Here is a 16378-nt window from a genome sequence, read left to right as displayed (position 1 = left end):
TTTTGGCATTGGTCTATATGTTTACTAATAGCACAGCCATAAATTAATCATTTACCAATAGTAAATATAATAAAGTAAAAAAAACAAGACTCGGTCACATTACAGAGGATAGACATTTTCTAATGGGTTTCCTTATGAACTCTGGCGGGATATTGTGTCACCTTCTAACCACCTTCCATAAGTGACAATATTCCACAATTAAATGCGGGACAACACAATAAAAACATATCAAAGTGCAACAGAGAAATAAAAGCTTCTTCCCTATAAAATATTTCTCTACTTTATGCTTTGTGAAATACTGTATGTAGGTATGTATGTATGTATGTCAATGGCGTACCTGATTGTTCTAGTGACAACAGATTAGTGAAGTGAGGGGAAGCAGTATTTTAGGGGGAACACAGTCCGTCTGTTTGCTTGGGGTTCAAGAACTTCAGGATCTCTCGGATGCCGTCTTCGCACGCCGTGCTCTGGACCTCGCTGAGGTTATCTCCCTCCTCGCGAAACTTTCTCCAAGTCTCTGCAACGGAAACACGTAATCAAAACTTTACATTCATTACCAAGCAGGACATATACTCAAAATGTCTTCACCTTGATGCGGGCACTGATGTAAATAACCAAAACAGTCCATCAAATCATAGCGAATTCAACTAATTTGGCACATAATAATAAACTTTATTTATTTTTTATACATGGCACATTAAAGGTAGGTGATATTGTTTCGTTCAAGTAAGTGTTAAAGGACAACTTTAGTTTTTTACAACAAGGGTTCATATTTTAGATTCTAATTAAAGAATATAAAAGATGAGTGTTAAAATGATTTCATTTACTTCTTTCTATTGTTTTAGAGATTCTTATTTCAGTGGTTGGGGGCATGCGTACAAGTGGCTAAATATGTAATTTTACACAGAATAAGCCCATTCCCAAGATACAACGCAACCTTTCGTGGTTGGATGTGACTTATGGGGGCTAGAAGTGTTACTGTAAATAGCAATAAAGAAACTGCTGGCTTATTTTGTCTAAAAATACATATTTAGCCACTTGTACGCATGCCCCCATGCATACGCATGCCCCACATTTTAGAACAGTAAACGTGATAAAACAATAGAACGAAGCAAATGAAAACATTTTAAAACTCACTTTTTCTTTTCTCTAATTATAATCTAAAATATGAACCCTTGTTGTAAAAAACCAAAGTTGTCCTTTAAATAGCTCTATATTGTGATAGTAATCATTGCTATAGAGTGTTTGTTCAGTAACAGGAGTCTCTCTGTCTCTCCAGCTCTTTAGTTAAACAGAAATTGCATTTTCAGGTCAGGATACCTGTAGTGCCCAAGTCCATACCTGGGTGCTAATGGATGCTGATAGCCAGGGTGATGTTAAAACGTGTGCTCAATAAATCTGTTGTCCAAAACGTTGTCATTGGGCTAAAGAAATTATATTTATTATCTGTAACTTCGGTCCTATACTTCAGTAACAAATGAAGAAATAATCAAACTTTACACAGCAAGGCAAGAATACAGACACAGCTCCTGAGACACAGCTGGAAAACTGTTTGCCTCGCCATCAACAGCACCTGAGGCTGGTTAGGGGCAGGGTTAAATAGATAGGCAATCAGGCAATCAGTGACATCATCAATTAAATAAGCAATGTGGCTCAAATGGCTCTTACAATACCAATGTGATCCAATCAGGAGAGAGAACTCACACAGGATACAGGATGAACAAGTGAAATAGAAATGAGCAGACAAAATTGGAACTGGAACAATTTAGTCTGCTCTCTCTTCATTGGCTGAAATTGGCAACCCACCTGAAAGTTTTTTCAGTTGGGGAGCCTCTTTTTATTGATCAGACACCCAATAGCAAATAAGTATCAGAATATAAACTTTTAACTTTTAACAAAAAAAGAAAAATTCAGTATCAATTAAATATGAATCTTTATTCTTATTCTTGGAAGAGAAAACAAACCTTCGTCGACTGTTGTGAGTAACGTATAGTTTTCTGGATTGGCCATAACGTCTTTCTTTGGAATGTCTCCAGCCTCCATCAGCTGTAAAACGCCTGTCACACAAATGAAAGCTCAGATGAAGGCCTGGTAAGGTCTGTGTAATAAAAGCCTTTACCAAGGCACGCACATCCACAGCGATAAAAGCCCAGGTGTTGGACAGAAGAAACACATGAAAAGTGAGAAATGAAGAGTGTGCCACGCCGGGTCAGGTCACGCTCCCATCATGGATGTATTTATGTTCTTATCCCATTTAGGCCTAGAATTATTGAATGATTTAACCAGTGAATAATAGCAGATATACAAGCTCACAGCGCGGCACAGAGTGCCGCGCTGCGAGCTTGTAGATCTGCTATTTTTGAAAAATCGTGAAAATTCTAATTTTGACCTTTTGAATCCTTCTAAGATTTTTTGAAAAAAAACTATGTTTCTATGGCAGCAATCTGGCCAGCCATCGTCAAAGAAAAGGTCCTTTTCACTTAACTGGAGCTCAGTTAGTCTGTTCTTGAGAGACTACTATGTCAGTGGTTCTCAAACCTTTTCATGTGAAGGACCCCCAAAATGATATGTATTTGGCCAACGGACCCCCCATCTCAAAATATTTAGTTCCAGGGACCACCCAGAAGCAACATTTGAGTTACAAACGTTCGCTTTGAAAATACATATATTTCAAAGATTTGCACACATTTTCACGACTTTTTCCAAAAATAGCAGATCTACAAGCTCGCAGCGCGGCACTCGGTGCCGCGCTGTGAGCTTGTATATCTGCTATTTTTCACTGGTTAAAGCATTCAATAATTCTAGGCCTAAATGGGATTTATTACAGCTAAAGGTGACGTTTTGATCGTCTATAGCTCCTCGAGCCTGCATGAGCCCCAAAACAGCGCCCTTGCGTCAGACATAGATTTCAAAACGATTGCCAGGGGACGCCAGGGTTCAGAGTTAATCGGGTTAACATTCATTCATAATCGAATTATGTCAAATTGTGAAATCATCAAACATCAAATGATCAAACATGATCACAAAGCTAAGCCTAATCCAGCATGTATTCAATTCAGTCTGCCAGAAGCAGGGGGAAAAACACGTATCCCCACCGCGTGAGCGGGTTTCCCAACTGGTCTAAGCTAGATGGTAAGATACAGAATAGACCCAAATTTAGAGTGAACATTTTTAACTCGAATCTTTGCTTCTGGGTGGCCCTGGAACTAAATATTTTGAGATGGGGGTCCGCGGCCAAATACAAATCATTTTGGGGGTCCTTGACATGACAAAGTTTGAGAACCACTGATATAGCAACATACTAATACAGTTTGTTCACTCTGCATTTGGGCCTTGCCTTAAGCTAGATGCAGAATAGATACACGCAGCTCAGACCCGTTGGCAAACGAAAGGTTGCATCCCCACTGGCCATAAAGAGTCATTTGTTAACCCATTTAGGCCTAGAATTATTGAATGCTTTAACCAGTGAAAAATAGCAGATATACAAACTCACAGCGTGGCACAGAGTGCCGCGCTGCGAGCTTGTAGATCTGCTATTTTTGAAAAAGTTGTGAAAATGTGTGCAAATCTTCAATCTCAAATTTTGCTTCTGGGTGGTCCCTGGAACTAAATATTTTGAGATGGGGGTCCGTGGCCAAATACATATCATTTTGGGGGTCCTTCACATGAAAAAGTTGACATAATAGTCTCTCGAGAACAGACTAACTGAGCTCCAGTGATGTGAAAAGGACCTTTTCGTTGACGATGGCTGGCCAGATTGCTGACATAGAAACATAGGGTTTTTAAAAAAGACACTTATAGAATCGGGTCAAAATTCAAACTTTCATGATTTTTCAAAAATAGCAGATCTACAAGCTCGCAGCGTGCTGTGAGCTTGTATATCTGCTATTTTTCAATAGTTAAAGCAGTCAATAATTCTAGGCCTGAATGTTAAAACGATAAAGATCATTTCACATGGGCCACTGGTTCTCCCTGAAAGCCTCACCTGTCTCCCCTGTTCCCTCCACAGCCTTCCACACCTGGACCTCCAGATCTGTGTTGCTCTGTCTCTCCACGGCGATCACCCTGACCACGGCCCCCTGGGTGTGGGCCTTCAGAGATGACTCCACCTTGTACACGGCCAGCAGCTTGTTCTTATAGCCGGGGGAGCAGCCAGTCTGGTTACTGCTGCTGCTGCTGCTGCTGCTGCTGGTGGCCTTGACCTCTGCTGAACGTATGAGAAACACACAGGCTCTGCGGGTCACTGAATCAGTGGACATTCTTTTTTTTTTTTTTTTTTTTTTCAATAATATTTTTTATTGATTTTCAAAAGTTATAACAAAAAATCAAACCTCGGTTCGAAGTGGAGCGGTGAATCTGAGCAGCTATACCCTGTGTGTGTTGCTAAATGCCTAAACTGTAAACTGTAAACTGTGCCTGTGAGTGAGTGGTGAGTGTGCCTGGCCTGCACAAAACAGCGCCCCTCCTTTAACTAGTGTGTTGTGTGTGGCCACTCAAGGTATTGCCAGGCTACGGACACGGCCAGCCACCCAGCCACCCACCCAGCCACCCAGCCACCCACCCACGGACATACCCACGGACATACCTGTCTATTGGGAGCGCTTTCACCGCTCCAAAAAAGACAAGACAGACAGACAGCTCAGCTCAGACACGTTGCAAAAGCAAAGGACACAGGTATCAATGTACATTTCTTTAGACTATATACAGTATAACAATATACATATGGAATTACACTCATATACATACATTATGTACACAAAATGAAAAACAAAACCACGGTGTTAAAGAGACAAAAAGTGATGTTCCTATCAGTGGACATTCTTAAAATAAATCTTAAGAAATACCTTTTTAGTATTAGTTTCTGCATTACTATTTTTTTTATTTTTTTTATTAGTTTAATTGTAATGTTATAGTTTTTGTTATTATTATAATATTTTTTTAAATATTTCTCAATGTATTCTGTTTTTACTTCCACTTGTTTTCTTTTAAATTGTCTGTTGTTATCCTTTGCGTTTGGCTTTATTTTTAAACCTGACGGTCGCTTATCTCCCGATTAGGGAGTCTTACTCCCTAAATCTAACTGGTTTTACACTTGGTTGCATGTTGAAAATAGCCGATGAACAAGCTCACATGCTGCAACGCCTTGTGAGTTTGTAGACCTGCTATTTTCAGAGTGCAACAGCCGAGCACAACCAAACATAAAATTACTTTCTAGTTCTACTGGATCGCTTCTCCGCTAGTCACTCCTCAACATTTTTTGTCTAGTTTGTATTTGTTGACAAAATTGTCAATGTATTTAGTCTTATTACACTGGCCCGGGGGGGCGCAGTCCGAAGAAAGAGACGAGAATAACTAAATAACAAAGGACAAGACAAAGTTGACAAGAGCTCAGTCACACTGTGGGGCCTTTTCCACCGGCAAAGAACTGGTTCAGGTTCTTTCTCCCGCCTATGGGATGGCAACTTTCTTGGAACCTTGGTTCGTTCTTGTGAACTCACCTTTTACGGTTTGGAAACCAACTCGGTTCTCGGTGGAAAAGCTCACCTCTGGTTATCCCATAGGCGGGAGAAAAAACACGAACTTTCTGGAACTTTGGTTCGTTCTTGCGAACCGGCTTGCGTTTCCACCATATTGAACCATGATTGAACCAGAGGAACCAAGGATTTTATGGTTCCCGTTCGGAACCAACTTTTACGGTTCGGAAGCAACTCCAGTTCTCTGTGGAAAATCTCACCTCTGGTTCATCCCATAGGCAGGAGAAAGAACCAGAACCGGTTCTTTGCCAGTGGAAAGGGCCCTAGAGAGTCAGTCACAACAGGAGGGTGTAGAAAACTAAAAACACGAACTAAAACCCACAAAACCAAACAGTCTGCTTACCTGGACAAACCTTGCAGCACTTCCCCGGGGACTTCTGTGGCTGTGTGCAGGGGTACTGGCTGGGACAGCTGATGCGTTTACAGTCCTGGATGCCATCATTACAGGAGCACACGATGCACTCCAACACCTTCCCCAGCACCGGGTGCCACATGTCCCCATGGGAGAACGTCTTCCCGTTGTATATACATGCTAGGAGATATGAAGGAAAAAAACATATCGTCGTTGTCGGGGGGAAACCTTGTATGTCCAAAACCGTTTGTTTTGTATTTAGCATTTTAAAAATGATTTAAACTAGTGAAAACAGCCAATCTACAAGTGCTTGTAGATCGGCTGTTTTCATTACTTGTGTGCGACGGCCTTGTATTATGAAGCAGGGCTTTGCTTTGTGAAAAAACGTACAAATTTGAAACTTGGAGATTCGAGGTTTCTGCCCGACAGTGATGATATTTATATACAAAATATCATCTGAAAATGTTTTGTTCAAGGGACCCCCAGAAGATAAGATTTATGTACTGTACAAAAAAAGAGTGAAACATTAATTATTCAACATGTTCCAAACGTTGAGATTTTTCCAGATTTGTTCAAAAATAGCAGATTTACAACCTTGCAAATCTGCTATTTTTGAATAGCCAACATACGGTGTATTTTGAATAAACACTTTTCATAGGTTAGGATTTAGAAGGCGTTTTTTTTTATCGGCCCCAGGGTTTAAATTGTCAATTGTGGTCATTTAAAGCTTAAATCATTTAAAGCTTAAATCCGTAACGTTCATGTTCATGCCAAGAATTCGAACCCGGGTCTCGCCCACACGAGAGATCACATTTCTACCTCTCTTACAAACCTGTATGAACTGTTAAATGAAAATAGCCAACCTACAAAAAGCTCACCATGCATCCTGAACTTGTAGAGCTGCTATTTTGAAAGAGGAAATAGTTCATTAAAATTGATAGCTGTTTTTATAATCGATAATTCAATTAGTTGGATTAAAACCCATTAAGACCTGCAACATATCTGTGTCACTCATAGCAGGTATACAAGCTAGCTTGTAGATCTGCAATTTTCTTTTTTTTTTGCAAATCTTTGAATATATCTTTTTTAAGGCGAACATTTGTAACTCAAATCTTTCTTTCTCGGGGTCCCTGGAACAAAATATTTTGAGATGGGGGGTCCGCAGACAAATACATATAATTCTAGGGGTCCTTGACATTAAAAAGTTTGAGCACCACTGATATAAATACATACTTTAAAAAATAATTTTTTAAAGGGTTAACTTGAGGAAGAGGAGAGCTTCGAGCACTGGGAAAATACCAGAGGAGAGGGCGTAAAATCAATGTACTTTAATCATGTTTACAAAAAGTATTAAAAGCCTACATGTTTGGAACAGCAACTGGTCTTCATCAGGGCAAGTAAGTTGATACGGGCCCTGATGAAGATCAATGTCCCTGATAAACTACATTGATTTTACGCCCTCTCCTCCGTTATTTTTCAGAGAGCTCAGATCTCTCCTCTGCTTCAAGTTTTGGTCCCCGTTGATCCTAGAAGCACCAATTTTTCAAATGGTTTTAATGTGAAGCACAGGAAAAAGAAACACATTTCAATTCAAAGACTTATGATGTGTTCAAACCTGGATAGTTTTGGGGCGCGAACAACGCAAACGGTCGCTTCGGTATAAAACAGAGGGTAAGGAGTGCATCTGTTTGGTTGTAAATATCTCCCACGAAAGGTGCTCTTTGGTAGCCAGGTGACGAAATTGATGCAAAAAAAGTTAGACCAAGGCACTCTTGAGGGACAGCCAAAAAGCCTTTATTTTAGTGCTAATGCATGGCAAGAAATATAAAAAAGCACCTACGTGTTGCGGCACAATGCCTTCTTCAGGGTGACTAAGCAAAACAGTTGAACAAACATGGCTTTTATAGGAAACAGGATATGACATCACAAGCTCATATACAGGTTAACTGGGAGGCTAAAACCATGCCAGGACAAAATGTAGGCTTCGGTATCTTCGCCCCAGTTGGAAAAATCCAACTGAAGCGACCTTCGCTTCCCCCCCACTCCACCCATCGCGTCCTGACAGCCAATCAGCATTGATGTTGTCCGGACACAGGGAAATGTTTTGGGTGTTTGGGACTCCCTTTTTCCCAGGTGTTTTGCCTTGATTCTGACGTAACATAATTCTTCCCCACCGTTGATCAGCACGACCAACATGAAGCAATTGAAGCGACTAGAAACAAATACTGTATATCTCTTCAGGTTTGAATGCACCTTTATGAAGTGCTTCCCTATTTTCAAAAACAAACATACACATACACACAAAATTGATGAATTAATTCATCACAACCACGGCTGCCTTTACATTTAAATGTGTACACTCGAAAAGGCTGCCCCATATTACGCACGACACGGGTCATCGGCATGATTTAGCTTACAGGTACTTCAAACATAACTCAACTTTTATATCCATTGTTCTCTCTCTCGTAGAACAACAGAAAATATAATGTGTGTGAGTGTGTGTGTGTGTGTGTGTGTGTGTGTGTGTGTGTGTGTGTGTGTGTGTGTGTGTGTGTGTGTGTCACCTCACCTCGCTGGTGTTTCCTCTGTAATAAGATCTTCACGGTGGTCTCGGCGGCCCCTTTGAGGTTGAGTTTATTGAGCCTCAGGCCCCGGAGAGGGGTGGTCCGCACCGCGGCCGAGCCCAGCGGGGTGGTCCTCGACCCGGCCGTGCTGCCGCCGCCTCCGCCGTGGTGGTGGTGATGGTGGGGGTGGGGGTGGTGGGGGTCCCGGCGGGGGTCCGGGCGGTCTGGACGGTCCGGACGGCCCTTCGGTTGCTGCTCTCCTGCTCCTGATGAGCACTGATCTACTGAATGTCTCTGTGTGAGTCGGTGGAGAGACACAAGACAAAACCAAAAACAAAACACAGTTCATCACCAGTCGTGGAAAAAGTATTCACATTTTTTACTTAAAGTGGGAGTGTCACGAAAAAACAAGGTCTTTGGCAATTTTTGGCTAAATTGTTTATGACGTCACGGCGCGCCCATACTGTACCATAGAGTTATAATGTACTGTACCTACAATGTACATTCTCTTCCCATCGCCTGCAGGGTCTCCCACAGAAAGCAACTACCTCTGCTCGCAGAGGGCTACTGGCTAGCACTAAAGCTAAAGCTAAAGACACGAAAATGTATATAAATCTGTGCATATAAAAATTATATTTCCACTTATTTATGGTGAGAGTGCGACCCAAGTTTGAGATTCAAACTCAAGAGGCCCATCCCTGCTGATTGGTCAACACAGCCCATCAGCCTCCCTGATTGGCCAACACAACCCATCGGCTTCATGTGACACTTTTGTCGCTCCCCAATATAAGTTGTAGCGTCCACAATTAAACTCCAGTCTCCATTTGTTTTGCACGAAAAAAGAATTCTGATTATTTTGTCTGTACATATTTTGGTGACATGTTACGTTGGACAGTGCGCCTGAGAGGATTACCAAGGACCATCCTTCGTCTTCATCATGCTGTTGCAGTGGGGAAAAAAGTGTACTGCTTTGGATGGAATAAGTATGGCTACATCGAGGTGCACATCTTCAACACAGTGTCTTCACACTGGAGCATGTTGCCTCCAGTAACAACTGGAAGAGGAGAATTCCCCCCTGCCCCCACCAACTATATAGAGCACACAGTTGTGCAGATAGAAGATATCACGTACATCTGGGGTGGTCATACTTACAAAATTGCTTACTGCAGTGTGCTTTATGCGATGTTGACACCCACAGATGGTTCAAGCCAGAGGTTTCAGGAACTGTCCCAGAGGGGAGAAATGACCACTCAGTCTGTGTCTTGGAGAAGGTCATGTATATCCATGGAGGATACAGCCCGCTATTGGAGCTAACTTATAATGACATGCACAAGTTGGACACCACTACAATGGTCTGGTCTTTAATCAACTCCAGAGGCACTCTACCGCCTGTTTCACGAAGCCACTCTGCCACCATCATCGGGACAAGGATGATCATATTTGGGGGCCGGGATCAGATGTACCACTACAACAACATCATCAGAGTGTTTGACACACAGACGGGCTGCTGGCTGAGCTCACCTTCTGTACAGCTTCTACCAGAAGGACGTGATGATCATTCAGCCTTTGCCTACAAAGGAGAGCTGTACATATTTGGTGGTGACAACTTGTATCGTCGTCAGGGCCGCACCTTCAATGATCTGTGGAAATTCAACCCAGACACCTTCTCCTGGAAGAAGGTTGAGCCCAAGGGGAAAGTCCCGTGTTCATGGATGTCTGCCATGTGCTGTTGCACGGTGGGAGATCGTATCATCCTCTTTGGAGGATACAGATACTCTGATCCAGAGGATGTTGAAGATGAGGCCATGGATCTGCTGTACATATTAGACTTAAGTCCTAGCCTGAAGACATTATGCAAGCTAGCAGTTATTCGCTATGCTCCGGAGCTGTCGGAACTCCCACATAACATCAGGTGGGAACTGGCAGCAATGACTGCCAACACCAACTGAAAAGAAGTCAAGTTCATTTCATTAAGCGTCCCGTAAAGCTTGGCCAAGCGTGGGCCATACAGTACGTACTTACATACAAACAGACAAAGCCAGATGTAGGAGCGGTCAGCACCGCTCAAAAACAAACAAAACTAAAATAAAAACCTAAAGAAAGATCAAGGTTCATGGTTAACTTGGACCATGACTGTATATGCGCACTGTGTGTTGGCTGCAAGTCAGTGTATACGGGCCGTGTCCAGGACCCATTGTCTCGTAATTTGGCAATGAGTTCAAGGACACTGGAGTATCTATCTATATTGGCTATGTGGGGAGAACTTCCTTTTACCCTTCTGGCATGACCCGAACATAAGAGCTAATTATTTCACAACAACACTAATGCTGGCATCCCTAATTTGGGAAAAGTTTGGAAGCGTAATTCTTTTTTTTTTTTTTTTTACTTATTGACTGCTTAACCCGAGTTTCCCCAGCTATTGCTGAATGTTCCACACTGCTAAACACGAGTATCCTGAGCTATGTTTTTTTTTTCCTTCTTTTTTTTAATGCTGGATGGCGCTAGCCTATGGGTCACCACTTATTTCCAAGGTAGCCTGGACGTGGTACGTTGATGAACAACCGGAACAAAAAAAGTGTTTCTGTTTTTTCATACATTGTGTGTGTATGTGGCGGTAGGCTGGACGCGAAGTTGACGAGAAAGCCTCTATCTTTAAATTGGATGGTTGCGTATTCCGACTCCACGACACCTGTGTGTCATTTGAGGGCTCCCGTGATTTTTCAAAGGTTAGTGAAAAACACTCAGAAAGCTGGCCGGTAGCCAGGCCCAAAGAGATGTTTTAATTCTGCCAGTCAAAGAGTGAATGCAATTTTTTTCCCCGTCTTGTCTTATGATGAAAAATGTGAGGCTTAAGTGGTTACAACAATGCTAATAAATGCAATGGGATAAATTCAGAAGGACCTACCACGCCTCGGTTCAACTGCAGGTTTCCATCCTCCGATGATGAAGATCCACTGTTGCCACCATCTAAATAAAATGGAAAAACAATATAAGATGTATTGAACACTGCTGGATTCATAACAGCTACCATCAGATTGCTGAACTATAGGTATGACCACCACATGTCAACAGGATGGCCTTGGACTTTTGCTTTCCTCGTGGACCTACCTGTGGATTATACCAGTAAAAGCTACTTTTTGTGGACTATGTGGTTGAACTTGACACTTGCCGATACTCTGCACCTTAACTCACTGGCTACCGATGACAAGATTGATTTTTGATTGGTTCCTTTTAGGCAGGGTGTTTAACAGTACTTGTACTGTACTACATTTCAATTGTATTGACTATACTTGTACTGTTCTACATTTGTCTCTAATAAAATAATCAATCAATCAATCAATACTTTTAAAAGGTAAGAAAGAAATGTAAAAAATATCTATATCTATATAAATATGTACATGCACCGATTCTTGAACTAATGTCCATGAACAGTATACTGTATACCAGCTGCTACGCTCACACAGCTTATTCCTAAATCTCAGAATGTTTGGATGGAAGTGCTATGCCTAAATGTGTAGATACCTTGTTGTCTCTTTTTTTGTCTCTTTCTTTCCTTAGAAAATAACGCTCTGTAGCCATGATTACAAAAGCAAGTTTTTTTATATCGCGAGTCCGACCTAAGTCGGGAAAAGCACTCAACAGATCCCGGCACCCTGTGTGTTAACAGAAAATGTTTTGATTTATCCAGAAAATATCACTCACAACACATTTAAGTTACATGTTAATGTCACAATATCCATATTGTCTCTGTTGGGTGGAAATATCATACGTCCAAAATAGCAAACATAGCAGATAATAGATCTGCTATTTTTGATGCTTTTGTGTGACGCTGTGGTACGATCACGCGGGGCGTTAATTTACGACAAAACACATGAAGATAAAACACGGAGATAAGAGGTTTCTGGACCGACGGCGGCGATATGATATCGATTTAACGCCCAAGCTCCGCTTGACACCGCCTTGGCAGACGGAGGCCTATAATATAGTGTAATATATGACATTATTAAGTCAGTTACACTCAGGAATGGCGTTTAGGGGCCAGACTTCGAGCCTCTCCAAGTACTTGGTCAGCATGGGGTTCCAAAGTAGTGTGTATATATTTAGTGGGATCAGAGGTCAAGCGCAACCAGCCCCTGGCCAAGGAGCTGCGGGGGGAAAAGTACTCGCATGTTTTATACTTAAGTAAAGCTAGCAATAATGCAATTTAGAAATCCTGTTAGTAAAAGTAACTAGAAGTAAAAGTTCCGGGTAATCAAAAAGTATTGGCTTCAAAATAATACTTAAAGTACCAAAAGTAAAAGTACTCATTATGCAGAATGTCCCGTTTCACAAGTTCATCGAATGTCTAAAATGCATTAAAACACATTTTTGAAAATAGCAGATCTACAAGCTCAATGCGTTGTGGGCTTGTAGATCGATCGTCTATTTTCAAATAGCCAAAGTTTAAATAGGGCTGAAGTGTTAACCGGTATATATATATTTTGTAATAATAATACAATTTTACAAAGTAGTAGCTAGTAACTAAAAGTTTTAAAATAATTGTAGTGGAGTAAAATTACAATATTTGAGTTAGAGATGCAGTGGGGTAGAAGTACTGAAAACTGGAAATACTCCCGCATAGAATACCACAAAATTGTACTTAGGTACAGCATATCGTTGTTGTCGGGTGGAAACCTTATATGTCCAAAATCATCCATTTTGTATTTATCGTTTAAAAAACGATTTAGATAGATAGATAGATAGATAGATAGATAGTTAGATAGTGAAAATAACCGATCTACAAGAACACAACGCCTCGCGGTGCGAGGCGTTGTGTGCTTGTAGATCTGCTATTTTCACTACCTTTGTACAACAGCCTTTTATGACGAAGCAGGGCTTTACTTTACGAGAAAAAAAAAACATACAAATTTGAAACCTGGAGATACGAGGTTTCTGCCCCCGACAGCGAGGATATTGAGTATGTGTACTCGGTTACTTTGCACCGCTGGCGCGGAGGAGAAAGAAAGGCGAAGGCTTGCCAACCTTTGCACGCCATGCAGCAGGTATCTGGAACGGACACCGGAGAGGAACAGCTGAGCGACTGGCAGGTTTTCAAAGCACAGAAGATGTTTCCATTCTGAAAGAAGATGAATCAAATGTAAAAAAGACGTTGCATGAACACGCAGACCGAGCCCAGACAGAGAGAGAGCTATAGGGTGGCTGGTATCTTTGTAGCAGCAGAAAAAGTGGCAAATCCCAGATGCATACTGTGCACCAGGGTTAACACCCCATTTAGGCGTCGAATTGTTGAATGCTTTAACTATTGAAAAAAAGCAGATATACAAGCTCACAGCGCGGCACAGAGTGCCGCGCTGCGAGCTTGTAGATCTGCTATTTTTGAAAAAGTCGTGAAAATGTGTGCAAATCTTTGAATATATGTATTTTTAAAGCGCATGTTTGTAACTCAAATTTTGCTTCTGGGTGGTCCCTGGAACTAGATATTTTGAGATGCGGGTCCGTGGCCAAATAAATATCAGTTTGGGGGTCCTTGACATGAAAAAGTTTGAGAACCACTGACATAGTAGTCTCTCAAGAACAGACTAACTGAGCTCCAGTTAAGTGAAAAGGACCTTTTCTTTGACGATGGCTGGCCAGATTGCAGACACAGAAACATAGGTTTTTCAAAAGACACTTAAAGGTGGTTGCACACTGCTGCGTTTTTCGGGCCGAATATCGGAGTGAATTTCGGATCACGCAAATAAAAAATCAACCTCACGTTATGTCAGTCACGTTTGCACACTGCCGCCCGTTTCGCGCACCACTCGGTCCCTTGCTCTCTCTATCTCTCTCTCTCTCCTTGCCCTGAAAAACGCATTTCGCAACGAAAAACGCAGCAGTGTGCAACCACCTTTATAGAATCGGGTCAAAATTCTAATTTTCACGATTTTTCAAAAATAGCAGATCTACAAGCTCGCAGCGCGGCACTCGGTGCTGCGCTGTGAGCTTGTATATCTGCTATTTTTCAATAGCTAAAGCATAAAATAATGATACACAATAATGTGTACCCGTTCTAAATGGGTTACTCAAACTTCTGAACTTGTGGGCCACATAATAAAAACATCAAGGGGCCACGGGCCAGTTGATAAAATGACATTACTTGATGACTTATCTCATTTATTTGCTTTATTTCCACATAACGAAGTGCAACGTGCATTATTTTATGGCTTGGAATTCCATTTATATTCTGTCAATGACACAATTTGTAATCAAAGTAATTTGCTACATTTTCTCTTTTTAATAATTCTGTGCATTTGGCATATTCCACACAAACACTAAAACAAAACTAATATACATTTGTTTTCTATTTGTCTGGGTTGTTGTCTATATATCTGTCTGCCTACTATCAAGTGAAATTAAATTAAATTATCAAAGAAATTAAATCTGTGTGAAACGTGTCAATAGTGCATTTTCTTTTTTACGTAAACATGTATTATTATGGATATACATAACTAAACACTGTGATTCTCAAGCAAATACATGGACATTATATTTCAACAAATATGGACAAACCCACACCTTGACATGAACACACAGAGATTACACACATTTATCGATAATCCAAGAGACCCCTCTTCTTAATTTTTGAGCGGTGGTCACACCGTCTCCATAGCGTGGCCGTGTGTGTATCCGTGTGTGTGTGTCTGTCTGTGTGTCTGTCTGTATGTAGCCTCTGGTGTATGTAGCCTGAGTACCCTGTGTGACCAGAGAGGTGCTGTTGAGTCTAGTCTGCCCTGAGCATCAACTGCAATAGCAGTGGCGGCCTGAGTGACATGCATGGATGGATGGATGGATGGCGCTCTCTCTCTCTCGCACGCAAGCAAGCACCCCCCCCCCCCCCCCCCCCCTATTAATAATAATAATATTATTATTATTATTATTACCCATATATTTGTTTTGCTGTTGCGCAGCCTCCACGACCACCGCTCAGTTCACACGGGTGTGATTTTTCTTCTTAAAGTTGCTAAATACAAGGCACAAGTACTTTGTATCCACACAATCGATTATTTGCATTGCAAAACGATTCGATACTGGTTATTTGCATTGTAAAACGATACAATACAAAGCCAAACGGTACAATATTTTGCTGTTTGCATATCGATATAGTAGATTCAATTATAGTAGAATTGAATTGATATAGTAGATCGTTGCAAATTAAAATGGATTTTTCGATTCAGTTACTAACTTACTATTGTTACACCCCTACATATTAACCTTTCTATAAGCCTGCATGTTCGTCAAGGCTATAGGGCAAGTGCTAAGGTGGAGGTGAATCTTCAGACTACAGCGGAATATTGTGAGCGAGTCTACTCTGCAGTTCGTTCTACAGTTCGGAAGCCAGAACAGAGAGAAGAGTCTGGGACACGTGAAGCATTCATTGTCCCGGATGTTTAGGGAAGGTTCTGAAAGCTTCCCTGAGAACACATCAAAGTTTGTCGGGACAACAATGGCAGAGTCTATTGTCTGTTATGTAACAACGGTGAATGCTATTATGACATTAATGTCATAATAGGAGGATATTCAGTAAAAAACAGGCAAACATTGAATTCTGTGAAAAATACTGCACGTGAGCCGTGAGGTTTCTGCCCGACAGCGACGATATACACCTATAGCCTACAAAACCTGCTCTACAAACTTGACTCTTTGGCCATTACATTCTGTGACTAAAGGTATAAATAACAATGTCTCGAGTCACGGTTGCATCAAGACGCATTAGCCGACATGATGTCCTGAATTGACAAACAGTATAATAAATCAAACAAATTAAAGGGAACGTGCGACCTACTGAGCACGTGCACATGACACACTGGTTGGTCTGTCTGGAGGGGAACAGGTTGTGTTTGGTGAAGGTCTCTCCAGGCTGGTAGATGGTTCCGTTGTGTCTGCACGAC

At 41.5% G+C, this 16378-nt stretch overlaps 1 protein-coding gene across 1 annotated transcript in view; it reads right to left on the bottom strand.

Annotated features, from left to right (window-relative positions):
* Window positions 1-386: 386 nt before the first annotated feature.
* The window catches only part of chrdl2 (chordin-like 2), a gene marked incomplete at both ends in the record, with an annotated part of 20269 nt that continues 4277 nt past the window's right edge, over window positions 387-16378 (bottom strand). The window contains 8 exons of the mRNA XM_080749488.1: window positions 387-517; window positions 1965-2057; window positions 3986-4207; window positions 5878-6066; window positions 8456-8744; window positions 11356-11417; window positions 13473-13566; window positions 16273-16378. The exon at window positions 16273-16378 is cut by the window's right edge and continues 40 nt beyond it. Of these exons, the coding sequence (XP_080605614.1) occupies window positions 387-517; window positions 1965-2057; window positions 3986-4207; window positions 5878-6066; window positions 8456-8744; window positions 11356-11417; window positions 13473-13566; window positions 16273-16378 (1186 nt within the window). The remainder of the gene's footprint in view (window positions 518-1964; window positions 2058-3985; window positions 4208-5877; window positions 6067-8455; window positions 8745-11355; window positions 11418-13472; window positions 13567-16272) is intronic.

The sequence above is a fragment of the Nannobrachium achirus genome (genome assembly GCF_963921795.1).
Source record: "Nannobrachium achirus genome assembly, chromosome: 19".
Lineage (NCBI taxonomy): Eukaryota > Metazoa > Chordata > Actinopteri > Myctophiformes > Myctophidae > Nannobrachium > Nannobrachium achirus.
This window is presented reverse-complemented; position numbering and strand designations above follow the sequence as displayed.